Raw genomic sequence first — 24,937 nt, forward strand, 5'->3', positions numbered from 1 at the left:
TAAGCAAAACCTTAATTTTTATATGAGATATCAACTATTAATTTGCATGACATAAAGAAATACAAGATGATTACAGTCATAATAACAATTATTTTATAATAATCTACAATGCTACAATAAACTTGCAAAAGCCTTAAGAATGTAGAACTAAAAATCAAACTAAGTTTTTATTATGAGAACCTTATGCTTCAATACAGTATTTCACTTTATTTCGTGATTTAATTATTTTTAATGCAAATAAGACCCCAAATGCTATTGCACTAAGTTAAACACTTGACATTTTTACTCCTTAAAATGCAATATTTCATGAAGTCTAGATATGTTTATTAATTAGTGATTATTAACACCCAGTAAACAACATCATGTCTTGTAAAAACACAATCTTTCTTCACAGCATGAAGCCGAAATCTATTATTCACTGATTCCATATGCTGAAATACACTCAAATGATCACAAATGACCTTAAGCATTAGATAAATGTAAATGAAGACAGGGTAGAAAATGTGCTTTTGATTGATATCTAAAAGACCAGGTTTGAAGTCTTGACAAGGGATGAAATCTGAAATCTTATACAAAGCAGAGGGCAATTGGAAATCTACAAAATCTAAGCTTCTAAATGGATATACTGCACAGATCTGAGGTTCTCACAAGAAGCGTTCAGCACACAGAACCTAAAAGACTTATCCTGGGTCCATGTAGCCCTTGTCTACTTGGCAGGCAAGTATTAGGATGCACAGATCTCTAAGTTATATGTACATATGTCCTAATGAAGGCAGAATTTTCCTAAGTGTTCCCTTAAAAGAACTTCTCTATACAGTATGGCTACATAAGCATAGAATAAATGATGTGAATGATAGCCATTAAAATTGTATTGTTTTAGCCCTCTATGTTAATAGGCTTATTCTGCTGGTTTTAGCCCTTTTTCACTTTTATTTTTGTCTCTCTGAGGACTGAGAGCCCTTCTTCCAGAATGAGAATCAATAAAAAAAAAAAAAAAAAAAAAAAAAAAAAAAGGTAAGAAGGAGAAGGAAGGAGGAGAAGGAGATTTAGACACAGGTAAGAAAGCACTATTTCATCTTAGGTAGCCACCTAAGTAGCACATTCTTACTAGCACTAGGTAGCACATTCTTACTTATAACCATATGCCATAAATATGAAGAGCTTTACAATTTACTTTTAAATATTATAAAAGATTAACCCATTTCACATTCTTTGCAGTTTCTAGTCTCTATCACACTTGGAGACCAATAAAATTAATAGTTAAATAGCTAACATCAGTAGCATCAATTACAGGGTGTCACAGGGAAGGCTTTGGAGATTATCTGAAACCAAAGTCTCTGGACTTCTACAATGCTCACCCTCCAAAGCATGCCTTTGGGGCTAACTTGGAGACAATGCTCTGGTGCACTTTGAGAAAAACACTGAATGTGCCCCACACTTTAGGACATAGTAAGAGTAGAGAAGGGCCCTAACACTCTGTGCCTGGTTCCCACACTCCCCATTTACCCTCACACAAGCAACACGATACTGATTATGCACACAGGATGATCAGAAGCTCCAACAACATCTGCTCCAGGAACAAGTGACGTCCATTGCCACCCTGAATTCTCAGATAAATTTAAAAATAAAACCTGCTAGTGATTTAGGTACATTTGCTTCAAGCCTCATATTCAGTAAAATGGGTAATATTGACTCTCAAGCAGCCTAATTTCAACCAGGGACTGAATCACGGTTTGAAGAGAAATTCTGTATATTAAAATTAATTAAATAATTAAAAAGGAGGTTATGTCACCAAGATTAATTGTACTTTATTTGGTAGGATAAAAAGCAATTCAAATATATTTTTAATACTTTCTGTCTTGCATCACTTAACACATGATAGATACATACTCCTGCTGTATACATAGCTGTGCCAGGGTCAGTAATGTCACATATTCACACTTTTGATTACATTTCACATTTACATGAAATAAACAATTCCATGAGAATGCATAAAGCACTTTGGTAGAACCTTACCAGCTTGACACTTTCTGAGCCTTAAATATTCCTGCAGTTTGGTTTCTTGCGATGATGTCACTTACATCTGTAACATATTTGTTAAGAATTTTCCATAAAACTAGAGCAGTATTAAAAATCATCGAAACATTTTTAAATCATTAATACCTTCATAATGTCTTTCATCTATTTCCTCTTTAAACTGTGCTAATAGTCACTCTTCTCAAACACATAAATTTTACAATGCTACTCTGGTACATCAGCTGTAAATCTACTCAACCACTTGCTCTTGTTACCTACCTCTATCGTTCTTTCATTTATCACAGAATCACACAGAATCACAGAATTTCTAGGTTGGAAGAGACCTCAAGATCATTGAGTCCAACCTCTGACCTAATGCTAACAATCCCCACTAAACCATATGCCTAAGCTCTACATCTAAACGTCTTTTGAAGACTTCCAGGGATGGTGACTCCACCACTTCCCTGGGCAGCCTGTTCCAGTGCCTCACAACCCTTTCAGTGAAGAAGTTCTTCCTAACCTCTAACCTAAAACTCCCCTGGCGCAACTTAAGCCCATTCCCCCTCATCCTGTCACCAGGCACGTGGGAGAACAGACCAACCCCCACCTCGCTACAGCCTCCTTTAAGGTATCTGTAAAGAGCAATAAGGTCACCCCTGAGCCTCCTTTTCTCCAGGCTGAACAAGCCCAGCTCCCTCAGCCGCTCCTCGTAGGACTTGTTCCCCAGGCCCCTCACCAGCTTCGTCGCCCTTCTCTGGACCCACTCGAGCACCTCGATGTCCTTCTTGTAGCGAGGGGCCCAAAACTGAACACAGTACTCGAGGTGCGGCCTCACCAGAGCTGAGTACAGGGGGACGATCACCTCCCTAGCCCTGCTGGTCACACTGTTTCTGATACAAGCCAGGATGCCGTTGGCCTTCTTGGCCACCTGAGCACACTGCTGGCTCATATTCAGCCGACTATCCACCATCACTCCCAGGTCCTTCTCTGCCTGGCAGCTCTCCAACCACTCATCTCCCAGCCTGTAGCTCTGCTTGGGGTTATTGCGCCCCAGGTGCAGGACCCGGCACTTGGCCTTGTTGAACTCCATGCAGTTGACCTCAGCCCATCAGTGCAGCCTATCCAGATCCTCCTGCAGAGCCTTCCTACCCTCAAGCAGATCGACACATGCGCATAGCTTGGTGTCATCTGCAAACTTACTGAGGGTGCACTCAATGCCCTCGTCCAGATCATCGATGAAGATATTAAAGAGGACCGGACCCAGCACCGAGCCCTGGGGAATGCCACTAGTGACTGGCCTCCAACTGGACTTGACTCCATTCACCACGACTCTTTGGGCCCGGCTATCCAGCCAGTTTCTAACCCAACGAAGCGTGCGCCAGTCCAAGTCAAGAGCAGCCAGTTTCTTGAGTTATGTTTCCGTTTACAAAATTGCTAGTGCTGTAGATATAGAGGAAGCTGAAAAAAAAATCCCATATTTTACATACATTTAAAAGCAACTATAAGAATTACTGCCATGGTGAACAGAAATGTCTTGGCATGCTCATTTAATGTGTAATTTTTAGTTTGTGCTGCTTTCAACTGTATCACTGGATCACAGTGCTGAGGTTTCAGAGGCTTATGGTTTTGAGTTCCAGTCCTGCCACAAGGTATGTACTTTTGTACCTGTCTCTCTCTGGATGAAATCCAGCAAACACTGGGAGCACCTTCACCTGTAGGCAAGGGAGTTTCTAGTTCATTTGCTTTCTAGAGAATGGTTTGGACATTACTGCCATAAAGGACAGTACAAAGTTATAAATGCCTTTTCTTCACCACAGGCACTGGCAGCAGTGCCTCAGCTTCATGTCTCAGCTTCTTTCAGTTTGGAAGATCAGGTCATAAATTTAGGTAGCCACATAGGCAGGCCAAAGTAAGGGCTGTTAGTGAAAAGTTTCAAAGGGAGCTGTGCCCAGTAATTGATACTTGGAAAGATAACCTTCATAACCAATCATTTCTGGGTAGCCATTGGAAAGAAGGGATGTAGCAAGTAACTAAAGAACTATGAAAACATAAGTGGCATCCAGTACGAACGTGTTTGAACAGTTCACTCTCAGATATCAAAAATTATCGTAGAGGGACAAATTTCGTAAAGATGTCAAAGATCATTCATTCTTATTTAGGGTATAGGAAATATGTCAAATTCTTTTTTGCAAGTGCTCTTCTAAGAAAAATGAACACTAATGTCAGGCTAATTTAAAAAATGACTAATGTATCTTTTTATTTGCTTTGCTGAAATCTCATAATGGGCCTTCCTAACACTGTTGACTGTTTAAGATAAGTTATTTTAGAAAAGCCTCTAACCAAACAATGTGAAAGAAAAGACAACTGATATTTTGTGAAGCCGAAGAGTAGAAACGGAATGACAGAGAAGTGCTTTAAACAAATCTCTGTACTTTGGATATGCTTTTAAAATCTTTTCCAAAATATGCATTGGCAAGTAGTAAGAAACGGCCAATACTTGTGAAGCAGAAAGAAGGCATAGGTAATTCCATGAGCAAAGCATGATGTTGTATAGTACAAGCAGAAGAAGCAGTGTTGAGAAATTAGCTACACTACACTTAAATTATATAACTGGGCAAAATTATTAATAATTGTTGTAACCATGTTAACATTAGCTTTTTAAAATAATTTATAAGCCCATGTCTTCAGGCATTCTGGATGAACATGCCCTTTCTAACCTAAATTTCCCAGGACTGTTGAAAGATCCATATACTATATTTTAATGGCCATTATAGTGCACTGCAACAATGTTTTGTGTTATTGATGCTTTCAGACAGCAGTTCAAGTCACTATTGCATGGTGTGAAACAGAGCTAAGGCAGAAGGTACAAGACTTCCTGAAATAGGAGACAATTTTTTTAGTAAAAATGAACCGCATCCTTGGATTTGGAAGTGTCTGAGTATAGATGCTTCCAGTGTTCTAGAGAAATAGGTGTTGATGTTCGTGGCTGAATTTGTTGTAGAAATGGCCTAACCTGGAAAATTTGTATCCAGATGAATACCACCCAAAATTTCAAAGAGGAGTGAATGTGATAATTTTGCGTACATAAATCTTTAATAGTCAATGTAAATATCTACATTTTTCTTTTTTAATACTATTTTCATTCAAATGATCATGAAGGAACTTAGATAAAACATAGTAAGTCAACAATAAAGTTTTCAATGAAACAAGACCATCCATCTTTGTTTAATTGATTTTGCAATATGAATGATCTGTTAATTGATTAAAATCTGTCTGATAAGCAAAAGGAGTGCATTAGAATGAAATCTTTTAAATGGATTAGTAACTTAAAGAATAATATCCACTTAAAAACCTCCATAAACCCCATACATAAGAGCACTGATTAATATAAAATATAGCTATGTATTTCACAGTGAAGTGGTTAAAATCACAACAAAGATTTTAAATTAACATGTTCATCAATTGTTTTAGCTTTTAATATTTCAATAACATATCCTAATAAACATATTCACAACATACATAGTCAATACTTCACGTGCCAGTATGAAATGAAGAATAATGTGAAAAATGTCAAAAACTAAAAGAAAAATCAAATCCTCAAAAGCTTGAGACTTCACAAAGCAAGGCTGTTACGCTCACTGAATAGCGATAACAACAACAAAAACAACAATAATTATGATGATGATGATAATACAAAGGCAGATTCTCAGATGCAATGCACTATTGCCAGGTCGATTTTCAATTACATTTCACTGATGTATTCATTTGTTTCTTAATGTGCTCATCTTGCCCATTAAGAATAATTAGCAGGCTTGCTTGGTGATTTCCTGGCTTCTGACAGTGATTTTTTTCTTTTTTGTTGACAACCACTTTTACTTTTTGGAAAGTAATTTTTGGATATTATAGTATGACTGGCATGTAATTTAAGCTTCCTAAGAAATTTAAAGGGAAGATGTAAACAGTAATTTTTAAACAAGATTATTTTAATGTATAATACCTACATAAAAATCACAATACTAAGCATTCAATGTTCCTGAAAAGCAGCATCTAGACAAGAAAACAGTATTTTATCCTACAGTAATTTAATTTGGTACACTAAACAATTAAAAAATATCACCAGCAATAATAAAAATTAGCAGAAATGCATCATGTGTGGTGTATGCCACTTGAAGCCAAACACCCTTTCCAATTACACAAAGAAATTCTTACTGATTCCTGTGAGTCTGGTGTGACTGAAACAGACCTAAATTTAGCCTAAACTTCTGTTCTAGCTGGTCACTATACAAAAGAATGCAAAAGAAATTACCATTAAACAGATCATAAAATTACTATTGAAGTCCATAAAACACATAAAATTTATTATGTGTGCTTTCAAGAATACATTCCACCTACACTGTAAAGTTCTTAGTCTGCTGCACTTTGGCACCCTGCTAATATTAAGCCCATTGTAAAATCTAACACAATAAAAGCACTTTGAATGCTGAGCCTTCAGAGCACCAAATGTTAAAAAAGAAAAATAAATTCCTGTTAGAGCCTTCCACCAATCACTCCTCTGAAAGGGATTCACTGAGTGAATACAGATGAAGACTTCTTGCAAGACTTTCAGAAATAAAAAATATTTTACAACATATTGTGGAAAACTAAGGTGTGCTAATTAGAATATATTAACATATTTTTTTCAGGAATTAAAGTACTTTAACTAGTTTATTTCCAAAGACTGGCTGAATATTTCTAGTGCTCACTGATTTTCTTTACCATGGAAGACGTCTAAATCACAAAAAAAGTTCAGGTATGTTTGTGGAATCTGCTACGCAAGGTATGTGCAGACTTGATTACTGAGCTTACATGAAGCTTTCTGTGGTTAAAATGACCTTTTGTTAAATAACAGATATTTTCATAAAATATCTGTTTGTTTTGTTAAGCTAGTTTTGAAACACTTTTCTTCTACATTTTTTATCTTCATAATGACATATAAGAAAGACTGGGAGAGAAGATACTGCATAAAATGCACTGAATAATCAGTACTTCCTCCTCAGCCCATGAGCATAATCAGCTATATTTTAGCAAAATAAGAATCCTTGGAACACAACTGAGAACTTGTATTTTCAAGTGAGAGGAAGCTTTCATCAAGACTCCTTCAAGATTTAAAAGATATGTTTGGCTATTTTTTTCCATGAATTTGTGAAAGTATAAGCAATTATAGTTGTCTGTGTTACCTCTGACTGTTTGGAGGTAGTAGCAAACATAATAATGCACCATTTCACTGCTATGTCTCTTGATTAAACAGTCATAAGCAATTGCCATTTTCCTAATCCACAACATTCTTTAACTTTTTTTTTCCTTAAGTACTCATTATGTTAGCTTTCAAATTCATTAAAAAAACAAAAACAAAAACAAAACAAAACAAGACAAAAACAAACAAACAAACAAACAAAATAAAATCTAAACAATTTTGATGATGTAGGGGCCAAAACATGAAAAACTAGGCTGGCTTAACATGCAAATGGAAATATTACCAAGGAACAAAAGCAAATAGATACCTTCCATTTTTTCCCTCTCAGTTTCTAAGGGCTATTAATATTCCCTATATATATCTGTTCTTGTTCTGTGCTGATATTTAATGTGGCCACAAATTATGCTCACTCATTTTCTCGCTTAGCCAAAGTACAGTTCAATTTTCTGAACTGTGTGTTCATACTAGAAGGGCATAATAGCAATTTATTCTACTAAAATAATATAAGAAATATAGTAAAATACTTTTTACAAGGGACAGAGGAGTTTTGTAATCTTTCTTTCATCAAGAGAAATAATGTTAAATTGCTAATTGTTTAAGCACACTAAATGGGTAATTGGTAGGCAGTTATAACTTTGTAGCAATAATGAAACTATGCATTTCAAAATATACTATGACAGTATACAAATACTATGCATTTTTAAGAGGTGAATATCTGAAAGCAAAAAAAAAAAAAAAAAAAGAAAGAAAGAAAGAAAGAAACCACACCCACAAACCTAGTTTCTTTTGCAAAATGACTATGGGAAGGGGAGCTAATGATTTGATTCACTGCTATACCTCCTGTAATGTGCAGCTTACACACAAGGAATCTTTCAGCACTCAACCATAAGGCAAATATTTACTACTGTACTTGCTCTATACCGACATGTATATTTTTAACTAAAGAAGAAAATGTGGAATTTATTATGAGGGAAGCTGCAGTTCTGTTCAAAACATTTTACATCTATTTTTTAATTACTTATGTGGGGACTTTTTCTTAATATACCCCATGCCGTCTGTCTTTATATTGATTGTTACTCAGCCAGTAAAAAGGAATGAACACAACAAACCAGTTTTCTATCTGAATAAGGATACTTTTGATGGCCTTTTCATTTCCATCAGTTAACAGAACTTCTTTGACATCTGCAGAAATAGCAACCTGAAAAAAAGAGCACAGCAAACAATGAGCAAATATGCTTGTCTGTGTGGAAGTGAAGACAGGAGTGACAAGCCTTCAGTATCATGCTTCCTCACCTATTTCTCTGTAACAATCTTCAATCTTTTTTCATTTTATGTCTGCATTATTTTAATCATTCAATCAAATCAGTCAATACTTTTATCATTCCATTTGCGGGAGCCTCTATCTTGCTATCATTCTGTTCCGTAATTGCATTGTGACAGCGGATGATGGTATTCTGAGAGGCTTTCATTTGCGGGCTTCTGTTTATCTAGTAGAGCCATCATACAAGGCTGTCACTCTGCCTTTCAGCTTGCTTCTGTCTGACTGCCTGATGCCCTTCATATAACTTTGCATTGCAGGCAGATGGCTTTGTAAGGGTAATTTTTTTGTGAGCTTTGACATGCTCGCACATTGGGCTGTAACCTCGACACATTGTATAAGAGCGACAGGTTTGTCAAATGCCAATCAGTGTAACAATATGCTTTTATTTGTAGAGACATAAAAACTTGTCTAATGCACTGCACTGCTACATAATATCTCCTGAATACATGACTCAGAACCCAGAGAATGGTGAACGACTCTCCTGAATGGCCAATCTAATTCAAAAGAATCTAATTACCGAGAGCTCTGGATCATGTTTGTTGGTGTAATAATGCAGGCAAAACATTAGCAGCTATATCATGGTGCTCCAACTGTGATTCGCCAGGCTATTCCTGTATCTTAGCAAATGGGACTATAATCTGAAAAAAAAAATGCTTCAGCTATGGCAATGAAAGACAGACTGTACGTGGCCTGGAATGTCACAACAAGAGATATTGACTACACGGAGGTAAAATGTTTCTGCTCATCGAGGCAACCATAAAATCAATATGATACGAAAGCAAGTCAATCTAGAAGGTCTCTCAAGACTCTGCAGCTTGACCGCAGCTGAGGCTGTTGACAGTTCTCTGACCCAGCAGTTGGAGGCACTGGAACATTTTTCCTTTTGTTTCTTCCTCTGAATGGGGTTGGAATTGAGAAAAGACCTACCATGAGCCCAGCCAAGCATGTCATGCCACCCCCTAGCTCACACACAGCAAGGTCCCTGAAAGAGAGAAAGGAAATGGTAGAACCCATACAAATTAGATGAAAATGGTCAGAGAGACATATATGTTACAAGAACAAATTGCCATCTGCAGTAAGAACGGAGCTACCAGGAAGTTGTAGAGACATGACTAGGCTACCTCATGTCGTTTTGCGTTTTAAAAATAATTATGAAATAGAAAAGTCACAAAGCAGGCAAATCAGTGGGGGTTCCCTCATTAGTGTTCAGTGCAACATTACCACCGCTGAGCTGAAAAATCTGAGAAGGTTCCCTTTTTTCCCTTGTCAATGGCTCTGTCTTTTAGAACTAAACTAGCTAGAGTAGCGAAAGATAATTGTTAGGAAAGGATAACAATGTTAATCCACATTCATTCTTGCAAAAACAGTTAGAGAAGTAAATGGAGAAATTAATATTATTTATATATCACTCTATATAGTTATGACTGAAAGCCTTTTGATATTAAAAAAGGGAAATTCTAAAACACAATATATACCACAAAACAATTACCCATGAAGAAATCCGATCCTTCAATTAGCACTTAAAACTGAAAGTGACCTACAAACAATACTGTTATGAACGATGATGGGAACTGCAAGCAGTTAAGCCACAGAAAACTAAATGAAGTTAGTGTCAAGAGTCTAAACTGAGCCCAACTGTAGGGTTGAATACCTGGTTTAAAATGTTGCTTTTAGCTCAGAGCATGGTTATTAAGACGTGCAAGTGAAATATAATTTGGTGCAGAGAGTGTGCCGGACAGGGGCTTGCAGGGGGAGCCATAAAGAATGTTCTCCACAGCCACCGCCTGCCCCAGGAGGGGAGGAGGGAGGGATGCTGACCGAGCGCCGAAAACCGCGTGAAGCAGCATTTAGGGCAAGGCAGAGCCTCAGTTCGAGAGCACAGCGGCTTTAGAGCTAAACCTATGGCAACTGATGCAGCTGCCAGAAGCATTTCCATTGAAATATTTCTGACAGGCAGAAAGTGGAATTTCAGCTAAGCAGATTTTTTGTTGCACCTTTTTTCTGACCTAAAGCACCAATGTTTTTAAAACTACTTCTGTGAGAAAGTATTACTTCACCACTTACCCTACGCTGGGCATCTCAGATGCCACTTCAGTGTACATTCAGTGTACTGAGGCCACTGGGCTAGGCTGTATGACAATATAATAATGCTCACTGTCTGGGTAGTATAGATTTACTTTCCTAAGACTGCAAATTTCCTTTACAAAAAGTCTATTTGTCCTATTTAATGGAAATGAGGAGAAGGTAGTTTGGAGGAACAAGCTGTATCTAAACCCAATGAGAATTCAAAACAGATTGTGGGAAATCTGCAGCTTGTGGTTTATAATAGAATGATTCTAAGTTTCTCCTCACATAAATTTTGATTTTTCCTAACCATACTTTATGCATTTTTTTATTTAGGTACATAAGGTTATATTACAGTACTTAGGAGGCACTGTCACATTTATCAAAATAAACACAGAAAGTATCCAGTGTGGGATTTCTGGTGCATTTTGAACCAAATATGTATGTATGTAATATATGTGTGACTGTATGTATACATATACACACAGACACGTATATTTACACACATAAATCGTTTATTCTAGTGCAACGTTCCTATGCTGGCAATATTTAGTGACATTTATCAATGAGAATTAAAATAAGAAACACTGTTCTGGGTGTGCTGTTAAGAGGGCAGAATCCTGAGGACTCAGGAGGTGAAACTGCCCATTTCCTCCATGGAAGTTTGATCACCATCTCTGAGTAACCAGGTCTGGATACCCAAAGACGCTTTAGCGACAACCACCAGGAGTTTTCCTGCAAGGAGCCTCTGAAGGCCAGTAGAGTGTATAAGCTGCTATGTGTGCTGGGATGGTAAAGCACTAATGGGATAGTTAATATAGCAGCAGAAGTGAAGTAAAGAGGTGCCTTAGCTGGCTCTTCTGATGGGGTGTGCTTCATTCATGTGGCTGCTGGAGTAGAAATAAGGCTGTATAGACCAGGGTATGCTTTAGCACTAAGCCTTTGGATTCAGATAGGAGTCAGCAAACTGCAGGAATTGGCTCAGGTTTGGTGCAAGGGGCAGCAGCTAACAGATTGAAGCTCCTTGGTCTTCCTTATTCTCCCAACACCATATGTACACAGAGAGAGGGGCTTTTTTATACTCCAGGGTGATTTACTTGGTATTAGCATTGTAGCTTTGCTCAGAACAGAATTTATACCTGCAAATGGAGCGTTGCTACAGTTTTTCTTATGCCCCACTCATCCACCTGGACAATGAAACTTCAAGGATTTCCAAGCGCAAGGCTTTGTATACTCAAGGGGGAGGAGACAGGATGCAGGATAGATTTTATCTTTCAGCATTCCTATTGGATGCTTGATACCCGTCTTCTACGAGTTTAGAAAATATGTGGGGAAAACCAACCAACCAACCAACCAAAAACAAACAAACAAACAAACAAAAAAAACAAACAAAAAGCCAAAAACAAACAAACAAAAAAACATACAAGTGTAGTATGTCTCAACATGTTTCATAAAGCTTAAATACAGGTGCAAATTCCTCCATCACTTCCTCCATCACTGTATGCAGGGATTATTATGTACTCTATCAGGCAATATTTTTCTTCCTTTTGCAACAGATGTCAGTTTAAAGAATGTCTTTTATTTTTCCTGACCTTCACAATCAGTACTGATCGATTGGAGCTTCACTTTTGTTTCCCAAAAATCAAAGTGAAATAAAACGCCTTGAGTGGAAATCAAAAGTCTTTGACATATAGCAGAAAGCTTGCTGTGCAATATTAGTACCCAAAGGCAGCTCAGAATTCTTTGTTAAGAGCAACATGCTTTCACCTTGAACATTTTAAATTTAATCTGAAGGTTTAAATCATAGCAATCTTTACCATGCAGATACAATAAAACTAATAGATTGGAAAATATCTTTTTATGTTCAACTCTGTACCTGAATATTTCATTGTGCTTTAGGCAGTAGTAAGCCAGTACTTCTTCAGCTGGCCAGAGACCTGTAACACAAAAGATATTCACATTCTTAGAACAGATTTTTTTTTTGTCTAAAATATTTTTGGATATGTATTATCATTTGCAGTTCCCAGCCAACTGTTTCATTTTTAAAGCTTGCCAAAGTACCATGGAATAAATAAAAAAAATATTATTTTTAATGGCTGATTTCTGATTCTAAGCTTTGGAGCTGAATATTTCATAGATTTCCTCCTGGTACACCCACACACATGCATATATATACTATTGTCAAGACTTTAAATGTTACACATAATTTAATTCTAAAAAACCTGACATTGGGGCATCCACATGAACATCAATCTGTCTTTTTCAGGCCAGATTCAAAGTCCACCTTGCCTTGCAGCCTGTCTCTAACAGTGAATGAGAGCCCCCTCCTTTTTCACTCGTTGACTTCTGTAGTCATTTCATTTCTTCCCTGTTCCTTTTTATTTAGCTTCTTTTCTCAGGAGGCCTCTTAGCTTTTGTTAGGTCAGCTATCAGTCTGACCCTAAGGAGCACTGATCAGCAGCACATGCTAAGGGTGAGTACATGATGAAGGCAATAACACAGCATAATTTCTAGTCAACTCTCCTCTCCTCCTCAGCAGCTTCTTGAGCCACAACTCATAAGTTCTTTTTTAAAGTCACCAAAGTATTTTTTGATTGTTCTTTGGACTTTGCAAACTTTTATAGCTACAACGTCCTGTGGCAGAAAGCACCACAGTTTTATTGTGCTGTCTGTATAAAGACGCATCTCCTCTCTCTTGTTTTGTACTTGCCTCCCTGTCATTTCCATTTGAGACTACAGTTCTCATATGGGAATAGACAGAGCAATCATGCTCTTTTCAGCTCTTTCGTATTATCCATGACTTTATAAGCTTCTATTATAAAACTTATGCTGGTCATTCCCAACCCTGGCAAATATTTTGAGGCATCCTTGCAAGTTTACATTTTCAATAATTTTCACTCATGAAACTCGCCACCACATTGGACCAGCTTCCCACCCAACTTGAACAACCTAACTGAAGCACTGCAGCCCACAGAGAGGGCAGTGCAGTTCTGTGGGGCTCAAACGCTCTCCTGCAGGCATCTCTCTCCACCACTGGAGGAGCCTGGGGAAAAGAGACTTGTATTCAGGCACTTGAGATAGGTTCCCAAAGTTAAGGGAGGATGAATCAAAGGCATATGCAGCCAAATTACAGTTGTATGTGTTTTCCATCTGTTGTTGCTTAGCAATGAAAAAACGTGTGTACGTGTCTACCCACAGGTCAAAAGTAGGGTTAGCTTCCCCCCACCATACATGGCATTATAAGCAATATGACAGAAGCCTGACTTAATATTATAAACTGTAGACACTTCAGTGGTTTCAGTAAACTTAAAAACAGACATTTGGGAGCATCCTTTAGATGTTTCTGGACAAGTAAATTGAATTCCATGCAGCTTAGTATCTTTAGACCATTTTTTATAATTGTTTCTTCTCCAGAGACTTTAAAAACATCATATTTAATAGAAGCAGAATTTGGGGAGAAAAACTGTCTTCTTTTTAAATCACTTACAGCCTGATTGTAACCCTTAAATATATCATTCTTCCTGTCCATCCAGTAAGTACTCTGAACAACCCTTACAGTGATGAATGATGAAAATTTATGAATATCTTGTCTGCATGCAGGTGAAGCAAGTATTTGGTCAAAACTTTGCATATAACTTTGGTATGACAAAGATCTTAAAGGTAAAAACAAAAACAAACAGGCAAACAAAACAATAATAATAATAATAAAAACAGACTGATGATTCTTACACATGACAAAAACACTAAAGCACTACTGTTATTTGTCCTGTTCATTCCCAGTTCGGTTGATTTGATTTTTGCAAATGTGTTATTTTGTTCAGATTGGTAAGGGTTAAAATAAAATATTCACACACGATTACCCATTTTTCAAAGAAACATACACTAAGAATTGTACAGGATTTTCCATCTCCCTTTTGACTATTTCAAGGCTTTTGAGTATTAAAATATGTTAAAATGACAGATTTTGCAATAAATATAATAACTGTTTAAATATTTTCATGTATGATATAAATAATGTTTCAGTTTGCAGTGACTGGTGTATACTCAAGCAATAAAAGTGTTGTTTTTTTTTTTTTGAATATTTAGTAAAGACATGGTTAATTTAATACATCTATAATACTTCACACCTCACATTACACACACACACACAATAAATAAATAAATAAATTTAATAAATAAATAAATAGAAATGAAAACCTAAACTCTTTTATAGCAAACTTCTAGACCGAGTGGATTTTAAAAACACTTGTCAATTGCAGCAAAATCCTTCAACGTCTGAGTTTTCAGTACCCACAGTCAAATGTCCCTCATTTTTCTACGGTTATTATTGAAAGGGCACTTTGAATGGTGCTGCTAAATCTTTTATGAGGGGTCACTGTTCTTACCCCTGCTCCCATTAAAATGTTGATACCAGCTGAACTTGCAGGTATATTAGATAGCTCTATGCTGAGAGTTGGGTAGAGTGCCTTTGGAAAGATGAGGCTTTTCTTTAGGCAGATGCTGGTGACGTACATGACTCTTCTCTCCTCTCCATAGGAAAGAAGGTATCACCTCAGCTATGATACGAGTGGCTGGCAGCTAAAGAAGCAGGAGTCAGAAGGTCTTTCACAAGCACAGGTCTCAAGTGGGGATGCACACAGAGCTTACAGCTAAGCCAAGATGCCAGCAGCAAGAATACCTGCGTTAATTTTAGTAAAAGGAAAAGCTTCTCTTGCTTGAACAGGTAGGTAAGCCTCTTTGCCTTCAAAACAGGGATAAGCTTAAAGATGCATGTGGAGGAGTTTGCATGCTGTCCTCTTCCCCTGCACTCTGACCTACATTTTACCAACACAATGACCTACATTTTGAAGTATAAGATAGTTCTGCTTCTGTTGAAAAATGCTCAGCTCTCATGCAGAAATGCAGCAATTCCTGAGTGAACAACTACTGCGAAATTTTAAAAGCATAATTTATTTTCCGCAAACATATACAGATATATATATGTATTAAGTTTCTTGTGAACATGCAATATAATAAATATGATATTAATAATAATCTGCTACAATTCTTTGATATTCAAAATAAAATTGTTCATATTTTGAATTGTGAATTTGATTATAAATACCCAACATTGGATGGGTACCTATTTGCATGTGCAATTACTTACACACAATGGTCAATTATTTACACATGTATAGGCAAAAGAATGTCAAAAGGCCCCCAAATGGCATTTGTATTTAAAAGGCTATAAATATACTAAAAGACCTAGACAGCAGGGCTACAAATCTCACTCTAAAAGGAAACAGAGCAAACCAAGAGTTTCATTTTGCAAAAATAAATACTTCACAAAATTTGCTGGAGGTTTTAAAAATCTTTACCACCTTGTCACCTATGATGTGAAAACAGGGAAGAGTTGCCACAAAGCATTGGAATATTTATTGAAACAAAAAATCTAAGTTGTGCTGGAATTTAAAGGACAGCCTCAAGAAGGACTGTGATGTGGCATGTCTGAAGATATGGGAGAGAGACAGTGCTCACAGAACAATGCCTTCCAGCATTTCATGTCTCAGCAGGTATCTTTTCACCATTAGGATGCAGTAGGAGATCCAGTGCTCCATGAAGTGTATTACTATTCCATTTATAAATGTGCCAAAAAATGATGATGTCTACTTCCAGACTGCTTCGTGGTACTTACTATGGTGGTAATGTTAGAAAAACATCATCGCTAAATAAATTAGTGTGATGATAGATAATGAAATATTATATATGCAGACACGTACAAAATGCAGGCATTTCTGTAGTGCTTATCACCATATCATAACACCTCACCACAATAATGGAGTCTACCTCACAAGAACTTGATGACATCATGAATTTCCACCCCAGGAGACAGAGACAGAATAAGCTACTTAAGCACACCAAATGAAATTACAGGAAGGCCAAGGATAAAGGTCATTCAAAGAAAGCCTTGGTCATTCAAAATCCTTGAGGTATGATTTAACAAAAAACAAGCAAACCAACAAACAAAAACCACACCCAAACTTTTCCTACAGAGGAAAAACACTAAAATTAAAATCGCACAATAATGTTAAGAACACATAAATCAGGTTCATCTGTTTTAGCATGGCACAACAGTTCTTTAAAGCAACCTTTGACTCACGTGGACAATATCACACGTAGACTGCTTCTGCAGATGCTTTGTTGTAATCATCAGGTGGAGCATCACTGCTCAATAGTTACAAAAAAAATCTGTTGGTTGTTTTTTTCCATGCTATTCAGTCCACTACTACTTTATAGATGATGAATTATGTGTGACATAACAGAAAATTTTGTAATAAAAATAAATTATCAAGTATTAAACAACAACAACAACAAATTACTCCTTCTCCTCTATGGCTTTTAATGCAAATTTTAAAGAATGACACCATATATTTGAATAGCAAATACTGAGACCTGATGTAAAGTTGTTAATGAATGGCATGTTATTAAAAATTTTCAGCACTGGTAGAGTGCTGAGAATTTTGAGACATTGTCTTTTTAATGAAGACATTTGATTTTGGAGCCATTAGGTCTCTGCACTGCTTCATAGGTACAAAGAAGTCACAGTAGCTGCTGATTACTTTAATTGGCATAGCACAAGATTAGTGCAACTCTGCTCTACTGTCTGCCACTGCTATACACAGCAAACAAAGGCACGACTGGAGGTGACAGGTGAACTATCCCTTGAAGCTCTGAGTAGAAGGTAAAAAGCTGTCCTACAAATGCTTCACTTTTGCTAGGAGATTAATAAGTCTCTTTCCAAGCCAGGCCAAATGGCAAGTTTTCTTTGTCACTTTTTCCTAGCACTTCACATGGCCACATGTACAGATGTCTGATCTCAAAACATTATTTTATCAAAGTTTATCTTTTATTTGCACTATCAAGCTATGCAACATCTTCCTATTCACTTGAAATTTCAAGTAAAACTTAACCCTTAAGTGCAAAACCAGTTTACATTTGAAAAGTCAACCTTTTTCCTCAGTTGAATACACTCAAAAAACTCTTTCAATTGTTTCAATTTTTTTCCATGTTGTCCTGACTACATGAAATCATCTTATTTGCTTTAATGTTCACCAAATCAGGAGGAAAAAAAAAATAATAAAAAAAATAAAAAGCATTATGGGCAAAGAGATTAATAACATCTCAACAGAAGTAGCACCAATTTTACTGAACAATAAAGAATTGTCTTTTGACCTTCAGGATTCATTATCCTTCACGACCAAGCTACATTGTTTGTGAAAAGCAGAAACTCCTACTGTAGTACAGATATGACCTTCATTTTACAGTATGAAACCTTATTTTCTACTGATTATGTCCCAAGTTTAGGTCACAAGAGAACATAAGTCTGATGATTTCACTCTGGTTAGTTTTTGTGTGCATCACCACCACCAAGAAGTATGGTATACCTGCTGGAGGTCTTGGATAAGTGAGAGAGCAGGTGAATCATGGTTCAACAGCACAATAATTTGAAGAAAAATTCAAAACAAGGCTCCAACCAATATCATGAGCCCTTCAATTAATGGAACATTAAAATTCACTTCCAAGTGGAAGAAAAAATATGGAGTTATGGATAGTACAATTCAAGTGCAAAAGTGGGTGCACATCATATGTCTGCCACCTCATTGGTAACATAAAGCATGATTGTCCTAATTTGGGTAATTGCTTGAGTAAAGACTACTTGTAATTAATTGTACTGCTGTAGTTAGTTATGATGCACAGATAGCTCTCATAAATACATCTAGCTCTCAACTTTCATCAAATTCCATGCCTCAAATCCCTTATCAATGTAATTTTATCAAAGAAACATTGCTTAATATAGACAATAAGTAAAGGATTTATTTTCATTCATTTAGCATGTAAAACCTGACACAGATGAAAGGATGGTCATCAGTCCAGGTTACCTAAGATCCCATCTAAGGTTTTTTGAGTCTAAAAAACACAAACAAACATAACAAGGCACTATTACCATAAATATTCAACTTTTTAGCTGCCATAAAATCTAAGCATAGAAGAGTGAAAACCTTCCATAGAAAATGGCTTTCATACTAATATAATGACGAGAGTCTGCTCACTTTAGAAAAAAAAATGAAGAAATGAAATTAATTAATAAGTGAGAACAAAATAAAAACACCAACATTTAAACTTGTCATTGTGTCTGCAGTACAGTGAAACCCCATTTTCAAACTTGTATCCTCATGTTTAACTTTACACCAATCTACAGCACAGGCAGATAAAAGAAGGGTCATCTTCACCAAATTGCTTGCATATGGTGTGCACATAATTATAAAACAATTTTCCAGTAGAGGTCAAAACTCAGTTTGGGAGCTTATTTTCAAAAGGAGAACAGTCACAGAGCACTATTTCCTTCTGGATGCTTGGCCACTTCAAGCGTTAACATAAGAGCTAACCTGTTTTGAAAGTCCAATCGTCTAATCTGAAACTCTGAATGCATTCTGAAATGTATCCAAAATGTATTTGCAAGTGAGAAACTTCATCGATAAATATGTACAGTGCAAAGAAAAGGAAAGTATTTAATAGCCTTAGCAGTGGTACCTAACACCTGAGCCTTATTGCACCTGACTCTAGCATATGGCAAACCACCTTTCAAATCCGGTGAAGAGGAACAATTTCTGTCAGGGAGAATGGCTAGCTTACTTTTCAACAGCAGGATTGCTATAAGTGAGTTTCAATAGGTACAAGAACACTAGAAAAAAAATAGAAGATAAAGAGAGAAACACATCTCACGATTCTTTTCTATGCACATATATTTTATAGAAACTCTTGTCTCTCTTTCAATCTAAAACAGAATTTATGATATTCAGATCATTGGAAAATATGTATAAGCACTGGCTGGGATCTTCAGCCTAGGCGAAATGGCCTCAGTGCTGTATCTCTCACTTTCATTCTCATTATTATTCATGACTAGGAGAGAAACATGATGGTTTGCAATCTGCAAATTTCTTTTAGAGCACAAACTTAGGAGGCTCGGTGGAACTGATGTGGAAATACAGTAAGAAGTCAAAGCTGTAAATGTACACATATCTCTTCCAAAATAAAAATCGTCAAACTGTACAAATCTACTTGTATGATTGTCTTTGGCATCCTGTTTTTCAAATGAATGAATTTGATTGTGTTGTGTGTGTGTGTTTTTTTTTTACCTAGTTTTCAAATAGTTATTAAAAATTAAACAACACTGGAACAAACCTTTTGTGATTATAGCCTTCATTCTCCTGCAGAAAAATGGATCTATAAATTTATGTACCATTGTAGATGTAAATTACAAAATTTTATATTCAACTATATTAAAACATCTATTCCAAAAATGATTACCAGTTGTGAAAAGCAGACAGGCTTATCACTTGCTGTCAGTTGTTCATGTCTAGTTAAGCAATAATGTGCTAAAACTGCTCTTTTGTTTTGTGTAAGAATTTTGGCAATAGAAGAAATGAACACTCGTTTAATAAAAACTCAGGCTGCTTTTTGCTTTGATGGAGGAAGCAGCTGCCTGTTTTCATTTGCTGCAGAGCAGCAAAACCCATCAATATAATAAGCAGCTTAGATGCATCCATCCACAGCATCTGTAAGGATATAGGGCTATTCGCTCAAAACCAATCCTTGGTTTAATTTTAACAAAGATGTGTCTGACATATTTGAAAATGCATTATAATAGGGTTTTGAAATACTAGCATTTTCTCTTTTCTTTTTAAATACTTTTTACAGATTTTGAAAGGCAAGTATACATATTGGAATGATAACAATGATAAAACAAATATTGCTATAGCAAACAAAAGAACTAGCCTAAAAATGCAAAGACAGAACATTAAGAGATGACTTCAGGTTCCTGGACTCTCCTGTCACTTGAAAATATAGAAAACCAGTATTTTAATATTTTCAATGAAGAGTTTGTTCACGATAACCAAGAGCAGAGATAGATACTAGAAACAAGTATCACAGAAAAACCCTGCAGAGATAGAACTATATTTCCTGAGCTACACTTTTCCTTCCCTCCTGTTTTGTTAAAAGTAGATGTATTAATATTAATGCTTATTTCTAAAGATAGTTATCAAATTGTTTTCTATTCTTGCCTGAAAGAAACATGATTTAAACTAAATTTCAGTGCTGTGAGTTTGTCCCAAATGAAAACTCCTAATTGCAATAAAGAAAATTTTAATTAAAAATAGTTATAGGATTTTCATACATAATTACAAAAACAGGAAGAGAAAGATAAAAGACCATCTGAGATCTAAATCATAAAACTATTTTCACACTAAAAATGTGATATGGCACATTTATATTATTAAAAATTCTTAAGACATTATTATTTTAGTGCTGTTCTGCTTTCTAAGACCTTTCTAAGCTGAGCTTTTAGATGATTTGCACATTAACTGAGAAGTCAGATAATTCTTAATCCTCCTCTTTTTCAGATCCAATAATGGATAAGGGAGCATCTTAGCATGATCAACTAGCAATCTGCCTACCCTGAGTGGTAGTACACCTGAATTTAGGATTAGTCATTGGGTTTTCATAATATCTGATTTGAATGAGCACTCATTTTGGGAAGTGTGGAAAAAGAATATTCAATGATATTTGAACTGTACCATTTAAATATGTAGAAACCATTTCTGAGTAGATGCATATTTATTCACTTCAAAACAAAAAGCTATATAGAAAAAAAATAAAGCATTGTGCCCAGAAAAATAACAATTGGATATTTCAATTAAATAACTGCTTTTATGATCAGCGTTCACAATATTTTATCAATATAATCTACATTATCTCAGCTGGAATCTTGTACCCCCATCTAGTCAATTAATTGCAATATACAAATTTCACTTTTGTCTATAGATAAAGTGAACATTTTTTTTTCCTTTTATTTATTTATTTATTATTTTTAATGTTATATTTTTGGTTGTAGAGAGCAACAACCTGTAGATTAACCCTGGTTACTAACACTGCTTACCGTTCTGAAGTATTTGATACTGAACATGGAAGTTTGTGTAACTGCCCTATGTATTCTTCTGGAATGCTCAATATAAATAATTTAAAGTGGTATTGGAGGGGAGGGGATTTTTTGTGTGTTTGGAAGTGGTGCCTGAACATGGGATTTCTTGTATTTGTGAGGGGTTTTCATTTTTATTTTCATCAAATTAAATAAACAAAAATGATACCTTTGTGATCCTAGTAGCTTCTCATTTATTATGTTTCTCCTTTATTTAACTGTGCCATCCTACATAGTTTACCAAACCACCAGCAAAGCATCTGCTTTATGCTGCCAGGAGTTATTAATCATGTGCAAGCAGAGATAACAATTGTGTGCAGGGTTCAATATGAAGGCTTTAGACTATTTCTAACAAAACAATGTATCTCAGTACTTGGAACTTCATACATTGGCAACTATATATATATATACATACATACATATATATATATACACACGTCACATATTCTTAAAAGAAATTACTATATCATGAGCGTCAATGAGCCTTGATTTTTTTTTTTCTCTGGGGATATCTTTAAGTGGCCCTAAGTGCAATTTTCCAAAGCCTACACTATTGATAACCATCCTATGTTAGGTGCCTGTAAACCTTGTTAACATCTCTTACATGGGATTTGGTTGGTAAAGTGCTCTTTGCCTAAGATCACTGTACAAGGATGAACCACCTTCTAACATCTCACCTATCTATAGACCCACATGCATCTATGCTGCATATGAATTCATACTTAAGAGCTGAAGCAAATGTTAACATTTATAATAAGGCAAAATATACGAAATTTTTTTGAAAGGCCAAATAAACACAAATATCCTTAGAGATTCTTCCAGGTCAGGTTTGACATAGATATACAGGGCATCACAAGAGAACTTACACTGACTTACATTATTCTCATTTATGTCTGGTTTTTGCCTGAATAGGTTTCACTAGCCAACACTGTTGATTCTACGCTTTTCATTAGCACTAAATACAATAGACCAGATCTTCAACTTGTATTGTGCAGTGTAGCTTCATTGACAGTTAAGCTATGACATTGTATCCCAGCTATTGAACCAGTCCTGAATTTGAAATAGGCAAGTGATAAGGTCTTTCTGAGAAAATAACTAGATTTCATTATATTAGTATACGCTAATAATATTGCTCTTGATCATTTCTTAGATTTCAATCCAAGGATATCTTCCTCTGAAAATCACTGTCTCAGTGGGCTATGTTAAGAGAAAATATAAAAATGATAAGAGCAGAATTTAGTCTCCAAAGTGGTCTGAAATATTAACTAACACTTTTCCCTGGTTACTTCCACATTTCCCATGTTACTGTATTAAACTATGACCTAACTGACCACATTCTTATTTCACAAGGTATGCAATAGGGCAGTACAGGTGCTCCAGGAATTTACCTGAAAAACACTGTAGAGCTGTACAAGTATCTTTTCCTTTATACTCTGTGATAGAAGCACTCTTAGATCAAGAATAATTTGCTTTAGCTATGACATATAGCCTAGGGACTTATGACATTTTTGGTGTTGAAAGAATGTATTTCAGAACATCCAGTCAATTGAGTCACAAAGCAAAGGAAGAAAACCTAAGAAAACCTCTATACTCAACTAATTAAATGCATGAAGGCAGTAAAAAGCCTATGAGCTAACCTCATAACAACATGTTCAGGTTTATCATTGTTAAGTCTTGAAAGGAAGTTGACCAAATTCTTAATTAAAGTGAGCACATGTTCAATGAGTTTTGGAATTGCTCAGTCGTACACCAACACTGAAATTGCCCCCCATCTTTTGACACTGCAATTTGAGTGTAGGACTTTTCCTTTGTTTTCCCAGTTCTGTGGTGACCACAGACCCTTGGCAACTCTAAGATTCTCCCTAGGTAGAAGCAAGCTTTAACAATATCTAATTTAGGCCACTTTATTGTTTGAGACAGATACTGATTTTTGCTAACTACAAAGCCAATAGAGCAAGTCATCAATGTTCACAGCATTTCTTGCTCAGATAGACCTTTAAACACTATGTTAAATATACGTGTCAAACTCTCTTAGAACAGGTAGCCTATTCTATATCTAGACTATGTTTTTGCTTAATGAGATTTGAGCTCAGACATTCAAGATGGACAGGCAGGTGTAAAATCTTCTGAAATTCCAACTTTTTCCTTAAGTATTAAATATGTTGTGACACTATTCTCATATATCTCTATCAACAAATTAATAACACTATAATAATGAGGAAAAAATTAAAAAAAAATAAAATAAAAAAGTAGGTGTAAGTCACCATTAGAGTGATCAGCAGTTAACAACAAATTCTAGCACATTCATGTCTTTTTTTTTCCTTTTGGGGAGTTTGACTCACAATATAAGAGTAATTTCCTGTTACTTCTGGGGAAAAAAGGGGGGTGGAAGAAGAGATCATGAAATATATGCAATTTTCACATATAACACACTGTTGAAAATGTAATTCTCTGTGTGTTCTGTTCTGAAAATATGTTCTATATTCCTGGATTGTCTTTGCTATCAGGAGCAGGATTGAAATCTCCACTTTAGTATTTATCTGAGGCTGTGATAGCTCAGTTGTCTACCTCCAAATGCCAAGATAGGGGGAATCTCATCAACCAGAGACCAGCTGCATGATGGGCAGTTAATAGATATATCAAACCTTAGGATATATGCTAAGCTGAGGAGATGATTGGTTGGTTGATATACTGATTGATTAGCATAGGGAGAATGGGTTTCTTCTTGACAACCTAAGATTATGCTTCAGCTAAGCTCAAATTGCTTACACCTCTTCTATTGGGTTTAAAATTACAGTCCTGTCATCTAAAATCTCTCTTCAATGAAATTTTTACCATATATAAAAATTAAAGGGAAAAAGAAAGTAGGTGCAATGGATAAGAGTAAATGGAGTAGATACATTTCATAGTACTGCTGTTGGTACCACTAGAAAAAGTTGATAAGTAAATCCACTCGAAATATGTTACATATGCTATAAAGTACTTGAGAGCACTTTACAACAATTTAAGGGGGGGGGGGGAGGGGAGAAGAGAGTTCAAAATACTAAAAGGAATCAGTGCTGATACTATTGCTTTAAAAAAGCACCTACAGTAGTTATTAAGCAAAGTAATTATACAGTTGTGATACTACTAATATATTTTTGTCCTCTTTATAGGCATTTCCTAGGTTTAGCAGAAATGTATTTTAATCATATTATAGATATCAGAGAAACAAGTAATTGTGAAATAATGCATTATCTCACCGAGAAGGGCTTGCATTCTGAACACGAGAGAAGAAACATATATA

At 35.9% G+C, this 24,937-nt stretch overlaps 1 protein-coding gene across 1 annotated transcript in view; it reads right to left on the reverse strand.

The window, feature by feature from the left end:
• The window catches only part of CAMKMT (calmodulin-lysine N-methyltransferase), a 221,280-nt gene that overhangs the window by 31,816 nt on the left and 164,527 nt on the right, over positions 1 to 24,937 (reverse strand). Inside the window, exons 4-7 of the mRNA XM_084514642.1 lie at positions 12,511 to 12,571; positions 9,498 to 9,552; positions 8,384 to 8,447; positions 2,017 to 2,083 (exon numbers count right to left, since the gene is read on the reverse strand). Coding sequence (XP_084370768.1) covers positions 2,017 to 2,083; positions 8,384 to 8,447; positions 9,498 to 9,552; positions 12,511 to 12,571 — 247 coding nt within the window. The remainder of the gene's footprint in view (positions 1 to 2,016; positions 2,084 to 8,383; positions 8,448 to 9,497; positions 9,553 to 12,510; positions 12,572 to 24,937) is intronic.

The sequence above is a fragment of the Aythya ferina genome (assembly GCF_964211825.1).
Source record: "Aythya ferina genome assembly, chromosome: 3".
Classification (NCBI taxonomy): Eukaryota; Metazoa; Chordata; class Aves; order Anseriformes; family Anatidae; genus Aythya; species Aythya ferina.